We start from the raw sequence: 14,124 nt of genomic DNA on the forward strand, positions 1-14,124 counted from the left end.
AGCCATCTCCCCAGTGCCTTTACCTGACATGCGGCCCCATATCATCAATGACTGTGGAAATTTGCATGTTCTCTTCAGGCAGTCATCTTTATAAATCTCATTGGAACGGCACCAAACAGAAGTTCCAGCATCATCACCTTGCCCAATGCAGATTCGTGATTCATCACTGAATATGACTCTCATCCAGTCATCCACAGTCCACGATTGCTTTTCCTTAGCCCATTGTAACCTTGTTTTTTCTGTTTAGGTGTTAATGATGGCTTTCGTTTAGCTTTTCTGTATGTAAATCCCATTTCCTTTGGGCGGGTTCTTACAGTTCGGTCACAGACATTGACTCCAGTTTCCACCCATTCGTTCCTCATTTATTTTGTTGTGCATTTCCTGTTTTGGAGACATATTGCTTTAAGTTTCCAATCTTGATACTTTGAGGTCTTCCTTGGTCTACCAGTATGTTTGCCTTTAACAATCTCCCCATGTTTGTTTGTATTTGCTCCAGATTTTAGACACAGCTGACTGTGAACAATCAACATCTTTTGCAACATTGTGTGATGATTTACCCTCTTTTAAGAGTTTGATAATCCTCTCCTTTGTTTCAATTGACACTCTGGTGTTGGAGCCATGATTCATGTCAGTCCACTTGGTGCAACAGCTTTCCAAGGTGTGATCACTCCTTTTTAGATGCAGACTAACAAGCAGATCTAATTTGATGCAGGTGTTATTTTTGGGTATGAAAATTTACAGGGCGATTCCACATTTTTTTCCTCAAAATTGAGTGATTCCATAATTTGTCCCCAATGCTTTGGTTAAAAAAAAAGTGACCATTACTGACTACCACATTTTTTGTTCTTGATATCTTTTAGTGTTTCTTAAAGCCAGAAAGTTTCCATTTGAAATGACTTTAGTTTTGTGCCATGTCTGTGATCTGCTTTTTTTCTACAAAATTAAACTGAATGAACATCCTACAAGTCCGGTGATTCCATAATTTTTGCCAGGAGTTGTATAAGCGAAGCTTCAACCCTCTAGTGATTTCCTCTTCATGTGCTTTCTTCCCTATCTACACCCTTTTAGCTCTGTCCTCCCAGAGAATGTAGATGCTTTTTGAACTCTCAACATTCTGATCTGCTCTGTACAACCCTCTCCTTGCTACTATCTCCAAAACTGAGAAGAGAGAGAGGGGGACAGAAATATTGCATATGATTGTCGCTTACTATCCACGGACATTCCTCTTTCTTTGCAGTTGTTCCTCCAACAATACGTGAGAGCAGACTGTAGTTGATTGATTCACTGGTAGCTGGACGCTCTCCACACCTAGAAACTAAGGCAATAGGTTACGTACATTTTATGTGCATACAGTTAGGTCCAGAAATCTTTGTCCAGTGACAAATCTTTGTGATTTAAGCTCTGCAGTTCGCTATTTTGCTATTTTTTATTTTAAATAAAACAACTGAGACAATTGAAGTGGAGACTTTCAGGTATAATTAAAGGTGTTGAACAGAAATCTAAGGTGAAACGATTAGGAATTGCAGCCATTTTCCAACAAATCCTCATTTCAGGGGCTTAGAAGTAATTGGACTAATTCACTTTCCCATAGATAAAATATTGATATTTAACCCTTTGTAGAGAATCCTTTACAGTAATGACGGCCTGAAGTCTGGAGGCCATGGACGTCACCATTGCTAGTCTCCTCTGGTGTGAGGCTTTGCAATAATGACGGCCTGGAGTCTGGAGGCCATGGATGTCACCATCGCTGGTTTCCTCCTGTGTGAGGCTTTGCAGTAATGACGGCCTGGAGTCTGGAGGCCATGGATCTCACCATCGCTGGTTTCCTCCTGTGTGAGGCTTTGCAGGAATGATGGCCTGAAGTCTGGAGGCCATGGCAGTCACCATCGCTGGTTTCCAACTGTGTGAGGCTATGCAGGAATGATGGCCTGAATTCTGGAGGCCATGGATGCCACCATCCCTGGTTTCTTCCTGTGTGAGGCTTTGCAGGAATGATGGCCTGAATTCTGGAGGCCATGGATGTTGCCATTGCTAGTTTCCTCCTGTGTGAGGCTTTGCAGCAATGACGGCCTGAAGTCTGGAGGCCATGGCCGTCCCCATCGCTGGTTTCCTCCTGTGTGAGGCTTTGCACCAATGACAGTCTAAAGTATGGGGGCCATGGACGTCACCATTGCTGGTTTCCTCCTGTGAGGCTTTGCAGCAATGATGGCCTGAAGTCTGGAGGCCATGGACATCACCATCACTGGTTTCCTCCTGTGTGAGGCTTTGCAGGAATGATGGCCTGAAGTCTGGAAGCCATGGCAGTCACCATCGCTGGTTTCCACCTGTGTGAGGCTATGCAGGAATGATGGCCTGAATTCTGGAGGCCATGGATGCCACCATCCCTGGTTTCTTCCTGTGTGAGGCTTTGCAGGAATGATGGCCTGAAGCCTGGAGGCCATGGCTGTCCCCATCGCTGGTTTCCTCCTGTGTGAGGCTTTGCACCAATGACAGTCTAAAGTCTGGGGGCCATGGACATCACCATTGCTGGTTTCCTCCTGTGTGAGGCTTTGCAGTAGTGAAGGCCTGAAGTCTGGAGGTCATGGCAGTCACCATCGCTGGTTTCCTCCTGTGTGAGGCTTTGCAGCAATGACGGCCTAAAGTTTGGCGGCCATGGATGTCACCATTACTGGTTTCCTCCTGTGTGAGGCTTTGCAGCAATGATGGCCTGAAGTCTGGAGGCCATGGACATCACCATCACTGGTTTCCTCCTGTGTGAGGCTTTGCAGGAATGATGGCCTGAAGTCTGGAAGCCATGGCAGTCACCATCGCTGGTTTCCACCTGTGTGAGGCTATGCAGGAATGATGGCCTGAATTCTGGAGGCCATGGATGCCACCATCCCTGGTTTCTTCCTGTGTGAGGCTTTGCAGGAATGATGGCCTGAAGCCTGGAGGCCATGGCTGTCCCCATCGCTGGTTTCCTCCTGTGTGAGGCTTTGCACCAATGACAGTCTAAAGTCTGGGGGCCATGGACATCACCATTGCTGGTTTCCTCCTGTGTGAGGCTTTGCAGTAGTGAAGGCCTGAAGTCTGGAGGTCATGGCAGTCACCATCGCTGGTTTCCTCCTGTGTGAGGCTTTGCAGCAATGACGGCCTAAAGTTTGGCGGCCATGGATGTCACCATTACTGGTTTCCTCCTGTGTGAGGCTTTGCAGCAATGATGGCCTGAAGTCTGGAGGCCATGGACGTCACTGCAGTGCCCCAGGGTCCTGGTCGTTGCAGTAATATCATTATCCTCTAGGGGGGAGTGATGTTATGTTTGGAAGCAGTAAAGGAGATCACTTTACCAGGTAACACCAACATACAACACATTTCATACTCCAGTCCACCAGGGGGAGCTATGCTCCTATTTACTAAGGCACTCTTCATAATTAGGTAAAACTGGTGGCCTGGATAGGAAGTTAGGCAGATGCTGACTGGGCTTCGCTCAGGCAGCTGCTATCTGAGCTCCGCTCTGGTAGTTGGTCCCTCACAGGGGTGGGATCCTGTCAGAGGCCTAGACGGAAGGACACGGAGCTGCGCCTGCCCCACATGCGGCAGTTCCTAAGAAAGGACACGAACAGAGAACTGTATTGTAGAGAGTGAGAAAGAAGTCATAGCAAAAGGAGTGGAAACCAGAAGGAGTTCTGCCCTGCACAGGTTGCCTCCTTCTTAGGCGCAGGATCCGGGTAGCCGGAACACCGAGGGAGCAACAGTCCTTTATGCCTTGCTCCAGAGACCGGCAAGACAGCTAATTGCAAGTTACTGATCCACCTCATACCCAGGAGACACGGTGACACCCACGAGAGGCCAGGGCGTGCTAGAGTCCCCGTAAAATGCCTCAGGCCACCAGTCATACGGGTTTGTCCTATCCATCTGGGGGACAGAGAGAGACATAACATCTAGAACATCTGCAACAGTTGTGAGGACCTTACGAGAGGCTCAGCAGTAAGGTACTACTACACCCAGGCGCTACAGGAAGGCTACCGATTTCCACCTGGATAAGGGGACTCTGGATTTGCATCCAAACCGGCCGAACTCTGCCTGCCCTGTGATCTGGTGCTCTGGACTGTGGATGCTGAAGCCTTCAGTAAAGGTAAAGAGACTGCAACCTTGTGTCCTCGTTCTTCACTGCGCCTTTCACCATCCACCATCTTACACACTGGGAAGCCCTGGGGACATACTTCACCTGTGGGAAGGTATACCATCTAGCTGCCATAACATCACCCCAACGGACCCCTAAGCAGCGTCGGTCACCCTGACCGAATACCACAGGTGACATCACGAACATTTCCCCTTTAAAAACCTTTCACCTCTACAACGGACCTCCCGAGGGCCATGGACCGGGTCAGCCACCGTGACATCCCCCTGGAGAACCGAAGAACCCGGTACCGAGTGCCCACGGGGGTGCTCCAATCATTTTGGCGTCACAAACAGGATCTACTTAAGCCTGAAAATCGGGTCATGTGCGCCTAAGAACTGTGCCAGAATTGGGCTTGAACTGTGGTTTGCTAAAAGACTGTGTACTGCAAAAGACTGCCAAAATTCCCGCCCAAACCGCCGCCATTACAGCGCCACGAGGAGTGCAGAAGAAGGGCGTGCCATTGTGGGCGGGTCCCGCAATGCGGCGCCAAAAATATGCCCATTCCTGGCCAAGACTGTGATGTGATGAAGGAGGAGGTGCCGAAAAACAACATGGCGGATGGAGTTGAGCGGACCCCGGAGCGTGGGATGGAGAACGAGGACTCTCCCAGCAGGGCCTGCAAGAACTGCACCCTTCACCAACGATGAATCCGGACCTCCTGCGGAAGGAAGAGGAAGAACGCACCTGTCAGCTCGTGCGCCAGGACCTGGAAGCTGTGGCCGGGTGGAAGAAGACCTCCATCGGGAGCCTCACCAGATGTCTGTCGGCAACCTTGTCTGGTCTGGAGCAAGAAAGAAGCTCCGGCGCTCCGAAGCCAGAAAGCAAGGCCCTGCTGGAAAGAGAGATGCTGCAACCGGAGACGACCACGCCGCAGCACAAGGCCCTGCAACCAGCGTTCCAGACCCCAGCAGAGGAGCAGACCGGCACCGGAGGGACCGCATCTGAAGCAGGTATGAAGAACGACCCTGCCCTGATAACCGACCCCACTCCAGCGACTGCTCGTGCCACAGCTACTGACCCCGCTCCAGTGACTGATCTCACCGCGGCCCCAGACTGTGCCACGCTGCAGGCCGACAAGTCACTGGTAGGCCTGTTCTCAGCACCATCAGCCCTCCGATCTGATTGGGCCATTGCTACGTTCCCTGGGACCATGGCTCTGATATGGAGAGACAGTGGCCCCTGACCCACCAAGCATAAGAGAAAGTAAAAGAAAGAATGTGACTGTAAATAGTTAACTGTTTGCTGCAAGTTCCTGAATTGACTGTTGCCGTTTTCAAGTTTATTAAACCCGTTAAGGGTTATTTCTTAAAAGGGGTCCCACGTCTAAAGGGATCCTCAGTTTGCACAAGTTTCATCATTGCCTTAAGAACGTTTGAATCATGGACAGTGAATGGTTCACAAACTGTCTTGTAAATAGTTTGCACCTTCTTAAAGGTGCTTCCTACTGGTTTTGCAACTGAGGCTTTTACAGAGACTGCCTCCAATGGAGACTGCTATCAATCCTGTTGTAAGAATTGCTTTGTTTTTCAGACCTGAAGAAAAACCCGTTGGTGTGGCAGAATTCCGGGTCAGGATACACGTCTTGTTGCCCGCCCAAGACCAACGTTGGGGGTTCGTAACGGGTCCCTCGCATTACATCACTTTTGTTGCTAAACTGACTTGATTGATAATGTGATTGATACTTTGCACTACCTCAGAAAAGACTTGAGTTCGCCCTGAAAGGGAATGTTTAAACTGTTGTATTTAAAAGAGTTAATATAATAGAGAAGAATTAAGTGTACATAGTCGATAGTATGTAGCCAATATTATAGAGTAGAAGTAATACTTAAATGATGCACTTTTGAATAAACTTGTCACGGAACATCAGCTAGGCGGAGTTGGTACGATAGGAGAATAGCTGGGCAGACGTGGGAGTCTGTAGCTCCTAGTAAAAGAAAGAACTGAGAATCAATTTGAAATTGACGTTTGTTGTACACGTGAATAAAATGAAGAGAAAGAAAATGCAGTGAGCCCATGGGGGTTGATAGACTCATCTGCAATTGAATAAAGTAAGCCCGTGGGGGTTGGTTGATAATTTTGCACTTAGAAGAGAACAATTGTTTTGCACTTGAATAAAGATAGAATGTTTGCCTTTGCACTTGATAGATAGTATACCTGTATGGGTAATCGTATTTCATAGTTAGTATACTGTTTACTAGATTGGTCTCACCATGTAAATATGTTTTTGTTTGTAACGTTCAAGTGTTCTCACCTCCCATAAAGGGAAGCACAGTTAAATTAACTTGTTTTATAGCATTTTAAAAATTGCATGTCTTTTTTGCTAATGTATTGTTGTTTTCTTTTCCCAGTCCCGGAGTACTGGATTTAACGGGGGGTGGGGGGTTGGGGTAGTGCAGCGCCCCAGGGTCCTGGTCGTTGCAGTAACATCATTCTCCTCTAGGGGGAGTGATGTTACATTTGGAAGCAATAAAGGAGATCACTTTACCCGGTAACACCAACATACAACACATTTCATACTCCAGTCCACCAGGGGGAGCTATGCTCCTATTTATTAGGGCACTCTTCACAATTAGATAAAACTGGTGGCCTTGATAGGAAGTTAGGCAGATGCTGACTGGGCTTCGCTCAGGCAGCTGCTATGTGAGCTCCACTCAGGTAGTTGGTCCCTGACAGGGGTGGGATCCTGTCAGAGGCCTAGACGGAAGGACACGGAGCTGCGCCTGCCCCACGTTCGGCAGTTCCTAAGAAAGGACACGAACAGAGAACTGTTTTAGAGAGATTGAGAAAAAAGTCATAGCAAAAGGAGTGGAAACCAAAAGGAGTTCTGCCCTGCACAGGCTGCCTCCTTCTGAGGCGCAGGATCTGGGTAGTTGGAACACCGAGGGAGCAACAATCCTTTATGCCTTGCTCCAGAGACCGGCAGGACAGCTAATTGCAAGTTACTGAACTTCTCTGACTGCATGTTGTGGGTTCACAGCAACAGCTTCCAAATCCAAACGCAATCAGCTCCATACCTTTTACTTACTTAACCAATGATGCAATAACCCATTAAAGAGCCTCTGATATAACTGTCCAATCACTTTAGGTCCCTTTCAAAAGAGGCGGCTCCATATTAAACCCTTCCTCCAATTAGGATGCGAATCCCATCAAAATTGCAGCTGAGAGTCGGCACTTTAACCCCATATTTATTATAGAACTGGATCTTGAATATGTTTGGGTAAAAAGCTAAGAGGCCAAAACTTGTGTCACTGTCCAAATATTTCTGGACCTAACTGTATATAGGATCCTTTGGCAGCTGCGATTTATACATACAGTATAAATGGAACTTATACATTCATCATGTCTAAGGATTCAATAAAACTTGTAAAATACTTATTATAGTGTCCGCTTTTTTAGGACCTAGGAGTCCAGGGGGCGGTCCCACAACATTATTTTCTATATGTGTACATAAACAGCTCGCTGTCAATCACACTGCATCTTCTCATAAATTATATCTCTGTCTGCTCGGCTTTTCCATGCACATTGGGCGGTGTGGTCAATGTGGCCGGTTCCTCATACAGCAAAACTCCTCTGTAAAAAGTCTTATTTATGAATTTGGCAGATCAGTTTCATGTGCGGCACTGTGAACACCAGGCTGCATGACTCTCCAGATGAGGATGGCTCGGTGATGACATACACATGGCAGGGAATTACTTCTGCTTGAGACAGGACCTAACACCGGGTACAGGTCTTTGAGGACACAAATGTGGGAGTTTCACATCAATGATGGAACAGATTGTGGAATTACACCAATAATGAGGAGCTGAGCTTGTAAGTTACACAAGAATACTGAGGCGCTGAGCTTGTAAGTTACATAAGAAAGAATACTGAGGCGCTGAGCTTGTAAGTTACACAAGAATACTGAGGCGCTGAGCTTGTAAGTTACATAAGAATACTGAGGCGCTGAGCTTGTAAGTTACACAAGAATACTGAGGCGCTGAGCTTGTAAGTTACACAAGAATACTCAGGCGCTGAGCTTGTAAGTTACACAAGAATACTGAGGCGCTGAGCTTGTAAGTTACACAAGAATACTGAGGCGCTGAGCTTGTAAGTTACACAAGAATACTCAGGCGCTGAGCTTGTAAGTTACACAAGAACACTGAGGCGCTGAGCTTGTAAGTTACACAAGAACACTGAGGCGCTGAGCTTGTAAGTTACACAAGAATACTCAGGCGCTGAGCTTGTAAGTTACACAAGAATACTGAGGCGCTGAGCTTGTAAGTTACACAAGAATACTCAGGCGCTGAGCTTGTAAGTTACACAAGAATACTGAGGCGCTGAGCTTGTAAGTTACACAAGAATACTGAGGCGCTGAGCTTGTAAGTTACATAAGAATACTGAGGCGCTGAGCTTGTAAGTTACACAAGAATACTCAGGCGCTGAGCTTGTAAGTTACACAAGAATACTCAGGCGCTGAGCTTGTAAGTTACACAAGAATACTGAGGCGCTGAGCTTGTAAGTTACACAAGAATACTGAGGCGCTGAGCTTGTAAGTTACACAAGAATACTCAGGCGCTGAGCTTGTAAGTTACACAAGAATACTCAGGCGCTGAGCTTGTAAGTTACACAAGAATACTCAGGCGCTGAGTTTGTAAGTCACATAAGAAAGAATACTCAGGCGCTGAGCTTGTAAGTTACACAAGAATACTCAGGCGCTGAGCTTGTAAGTTACATAAGAAAGAATACTGAGGCGCTGAGCTTGTAAGTTACACAAGAAAGAATATTGAGGCGCTGAGCTTGTAAGTTACACAAGAATACTCAGGCGCTGAGCTTGTAAGTTACACAAGAATACTGAGGCACTGAGCTTGTAAGTTACACAAGAATACTCAGGCGCTGAGCTTGTAAGTTACACAAGAATACTGAGGCGCTGAGCTTGTAAGTTACACAAGAATACTGAGGCGCTGAGCTTGTAAGTTACACAAGAATACTGAGGCGCTGAGCTTGTAAGTTACACAAGAATACTGAGGCGCTGAGCTTGTAAGTTACACAAGAATACTCAGGCGCTGAGCTTGTAAGTTACACAAGAATACTCAGGTGCTGAGCTTGTAAGTTACACAAGAATACTGAGGCGCTGAGCTTGTAAGTTACACAAGAATACTGAGGCACTGAGCTTGTAAGTTACACAAGAATACTGAGGCGCTGAGCTTGTAAGTTACACAAGAATACTCAGGCGCTGAGCTTGTAAGTTACACAAGAATACAGAGGCGCTGAGCTTGTAAGTTACACAAGAATACTGAGGCGCTGAGCTTGTAAGTTACACAAGAATACTCAGGCACTGAGCTTGTAAGTTACACAAGAATACTGAGGCGCTGAGCTTGTAAGTTACACAAGAATACTCAGGCACTGAGCTTGTAAGTTACACAAGAATACTGAGGCGCTGAGCTTGTAAGATACACAAGAATACTCAGGCGCTGAGCTTGTAAGTTGCACAAGAAAGAATACTGAGGCGCTGATCTTGTAAGTTACACAAGAAAGAATACTGAGGCGCTGAGCTTGTAAGTTACACAAGAAAGAATACTGAGGCGCTGAGCTTGTAATTTACACAAGAATACTGAGGCGCTGAGCTTGTAAGTTACACAAGAATACTCAGGCGCTGAGCTTGTAAGTTACACAAGAATACTCAGGCGCTGAGCTTGTAAGTTACACAAGAATACTGAGGCACTGAGGTTGTAAGTTACACAAGAATACCGAGGCACACTGAGGTTACACATTAAGGGCTCTTTTCCATTTGCAAGAAACACGTCCGTGTCTCGCATGTGAACACCAAGCTCTGGCGCCGGCACTTGGGAGTGGAGCGTGCAGCTCCATGTGTTGCTATGCGGCCGCACGCTCCGCTCTGGAGTGCCGGCACCAGAGCTTGGTTTTCACATGCGAGACACGGACATGTTTCTCGCAAATGGAAAAGAGCCCTAATACTGAGGCAAAGAGCTTGTAGGTTGCACATTAATACTGAGGCACGGAGCTTGTAGGTTGCACATTAATACTGAGGCGCTAAGCTTGGCGGCTTCACATTAATACTGAGATGCTGAGCTTGTAGGTTGCACATTAATACTGAGGAGCTGAGTTTGGCGGCTTCAGGCGGTCAGTACTTTGCCAAGGGTACAAGTATTGCTTATGGTAGAGAAAGTGGTGCCATATATACGCACCATGCACATGACACCTCCTGGTACAACATAGGAGCTCTATACAGAGGCATAACACTCCAATGTAAAACATGTAACATGGCCCATGAACCATTACGCCTCACTTCATATTCTCGACTCCTCAAATTCAGCAGAGGGAAGCCTTCAGCCTCCAGAAGGGACTGCGATCTTTGCCCCCCTTGGGTGACATTACTGGTCCAATATACTGACACAACAGAAGATTTCCTAAAGTAGAGGGCACCAAGTATCTATGGCGGTGTCCATGTGACCGTGAAATAATAACTTTCCTACAAGAACCTCCGATAACAGAAATAAAGTAATAATATAGTAAGAGTCATAAAAGTCAAGTCCGGGAACACTCCGGCTGGAACCGCACTTACGTCTGCCATAGTTGCTAGTTTCTCCTCGCCCTGTGTGGCTCATCACTGTCAGCAAGATAACAACATAAGAAAGAGATGTGTCCGCCATGTTCTCCCATGGAAATCTCCGGCGAGCGGCTGGTAGCAGTTTTATAGGCGGCTCTGGTCCTCCGTGGGGGAGCTGGCACTGATTGAAGAGCACCCTGGTTGATTATTGACTTTTCACGGCACATCCTGCATTGCCAGGTGTAGCCAACCATTGTGTCCTGTGCCCGATGCGGAACTTTACTTTCTTCCAGCAATTACCTTAACCTGGGAAATGTGATCAAGCGTAAGTGGAAAGGAATAGTAAGTCAGGGAACGAAAGAGGTGGGAGGGCAGAAAACAAAGCCGAGAACGATAAGAGATCCCGGAAATGTTCATTCTCATTCTGGGGACCTTGATGGATGTTCCCAAGACTTTCACAAGAAAACGTACGTCTGGTGTGTATTACGGCATGTAGTGGTCACATACGATGGTCTGGACAGCCCACCCAAGTATAAGGACTGTCCCAAGACGCTCCCCCGGCGGTCACTTACAGAAGACACAGCCCTAAACTGTGTTGTATTGGATACGTGAAATTTGCAGCCAGCCCGAGGCACGCGGTACCGTGCCTACCGTTTTTACCGTACAGTTTTTATTGTCACTGACACCATCCATGAAATGCAGCCGTTGTACACGTGGAGTGTGAGAAGCCGCCATATATAATGTATGGAAATAGGCCGGTGCCATCATAGAGCTCTACCCCATGCGCAGACTGCTGACGTCATCTGTGCAGAACACAAAGGCGGTAAGGTGCCTGGTGGTCTATGTGGTGGACATTTGGGAGAAGTCTGTCGGCTAGTAATGGCAGTAAGATCTGTTGGAGATTGCAAAGAGAGAGCAACTTGTTACAGACCTTTCCCCAGAAACTGTTGGTGACTGGGAAGTGTAAGAAAACCCTGACCAACTTTATTGACCTTGAGGAGGGAACCCTAAAGTGATCTGCAGCTACCGACTGTCCGACCCCGAGACCTCATGTGGGGACATAGCACGGTGTTGTGAATTCTGTGGCTGAATTCACTCCTGTGGTCACAAGTGGTATTGCAGCCTCTGGGCTTCCTCCCTCAGGTGTTTTGGTGAGCTCGTTGGCTGCCTTGCTATTTAACTCCACCTGAGTCTGTCTTCCTTGCTCCTTGTCAATGTTCCAGTGTTGGATCTGAGCTACTGCATCTTTCCTGTGGCCTGCTGCTCTGCTAGATAAGTGTTACTTTGTTTTTGTTTCCGTTTTTTCTGTCCAGCTGTGCTATTCTCTTTTGCTGGAAGCTCTGAGACGCAAAGGGTGCACCGCCGTGCCGTTAGTTCGGCACGGTGGGTCTTTTTGCCCCCCTTTGCGTGGTTTTGCTTTAGGGTTTTTTGTAGACTGCATAGTTCTCTTTGCTATCCTCGCTCTGTCTAGAATATCGGGCCTCACTTTGCTGAATCTATTTCATTCCTACGTTTTGTCTTTTCATCTTGCTAACAGTCATTATATGTGGGGGGCTGCCTATTCCTTTGGGGTATTTCTCTGAGGCAAGTCAGGCTTGTATTTCTATCTTCAGGCTAGTCAGCTCCTCAGGCAGTGCCGAGTTGCATAGGTAGTGATAGGCGCAATCCACTGCTGCTTATAGTTGTGTGAGGATAGATCAGGTACTGCAGTCTACAGAGATTCCACGTCTCAGAGCTCGTCCTATTGTTTTTGGTTATTGCCAGATCTCTGTATGTGCGCTGATTACTGCACGCTGTGTTGCCTGATTGCCAGCCATAACAGTACAAGGAGCCACACCAATGATTCCCAATAGAGGGAAAAAAGAAATCCTGACATCATTTTTTTTTCTTAGCTCTGTCTTCAGTCTTTTTTTTCCCCTAGACATTAGAGTGCTTCAGGACACAGCTGTGGACATAGATATTCAGGCTCTGTGCTCCTCAATGGATAATCTTGTTATAAATGTACAAAAGATTCAAGATACTATTGATCAGAAATCTATGCTAGAACCAAGAATTCCTATTCCTGATTTGTTTTTTTGGTGACAGAACTAAGTTCCTGAGCTTCAAAAATAATTGTAAGCTATTTCTGGCCTTGAAACCTCATTCTTCTGGTAATCCTATTCAACAGGTTTTGATTATTATTTCTTTTTTGCGCGGCGACCCACAGGACTGGGCGTTTTCTCTTGCGCCAGGAGACCCTGCATTGAGTAATGTTGATGCGTTTTTCCAGGCGCTTGGATTGCTTTACGATGAGCCTAATTCAGTGGATCAGGCTGAGAAAAATTTGCTGGCTTTATGCCAGGGTCAGGATGATGTAGAAGTATATTGTCAGAAATTTAGGAAGTGGTCAGTACTCACTCTGTGGAATGAATCTGCACTGGCGGCTTGGTTCAGAAAGGGTCTCTCTGAAGCTCTTAAGGATGTCATGGTGGGATTTCCTATGCCTGCTGGTTTGAATGAGTCTATGTCCTTGGCCATTCAGATCGGTCGTCGCTTGCGCGAGCGTAAATCTGTGCACCATCTGGCGGTATTGTCTGAGAGTAAACCTGAGCCTATGCAGTGCGACAGGACTATGACTAAAGTTGAACGGCAAGAACACAGACGTCTGAACAGGCTGTGTTTCTACTGTGGTGATTCCACTCATGCTATTTCTGATTGTCCTAAGCGCACTAAGCGGTCCGCTAGGTCTGCCGTCATTGGTACTGTACAGTCCAAATTCCTTCTGTCCATTACCTTGATATGCTCTTTGTCATCGTATTCTGTCATGGCGTTTGTGGATTCAGGCGCTGCCCTGAATCTGATGGATTTGGATTATGCTAAACGTTGTGGGTTTTTCTTGGAGCCTTTGCGGTGTCCTATTCCGTTGAGAGGAATTGATGCTACACCTTTGGCCAAGAATAAACCTCAATACTGGACCCAGCTGACCATGTGCATGGCTCCTGCACATCAGGAAGTTATTCGCTTTCTGGTACTGCATAATCTGCATGATGTGGTCGTGTTGGGGTTGCCATGGCTACAAACCCATAATCCAGTATTAGATTGGAACTCTATGTCGGTAACCAGCTGGGGTTGTCAGGGAGTACATGGTGATGTTCCATTTTTGTCTATTTCGTCATCCATTCCTTCTGACATCCCAGAGTTCTTGTCTGATTATCAGGATGTATTTGAAGAGCCCAAGTCCGATGCCCTACCTCCGCATGGGAATTGTGATTGTGCTATCAATTTGATTCCTGGTAGTAAATTCCCTAAGGGTCGTTTATTTAATTTGTCCATGCCTGAACACACCGCTATGCGCAGTTATGTGAAAGAATCCCTGGAGAAGGGACATATTCGCCCATCGTCATCACCATTGGGAGCAGGGTTCTTTTTTGTAGCC

At 46.8% G+C, this 14,124-nt stretch overlaps 1 protein-coding gene across 1 annotated transcript in view; it reads right to left on the minus strand.

Moving 5' to 3' along the window:
* Nucleotides 1-10,877, minus strand: part of OVCH2 (ovochymase 2) — a 48,400-nt gene extending 37,523 nt beyond the window's left edge. Inside the window, exons 1-2 of the mRNA XM_069738369.1 lie at nt 10,725-10,877; nt 1,209-1,315 (exon numbers count right to left, since the gene is read on the minus strand). Coding sequence (XP_069594470.1) covers nt 1,209-1,315; nt 10,725-10,812 — 195 coding nt within the window. The 5' untranslated portion in view covers nt 10,813-10,877. The remainder of the gene's footprint in view (nt 1-1,208; nt 1,316-10,724) is intronic.
* Nucleotides 10,878-14,124: the final 3,247 nt, after the last annotated feature.

Source organism: Ranitomeya imitator, chromosome 9, assembly GCF_032444005.1.
Source record: "Ranitomeya imitator isolate aRanImi1 chromosome 9, aRanImi1.pri, whole genome shotgun sequence".
Lineage (NCBI taxonomy): Eukaryota > Metazoa > Chordata > Amphibia > Anura > Dendrobatidae > Ranitomeya > Ranitomeya imitator.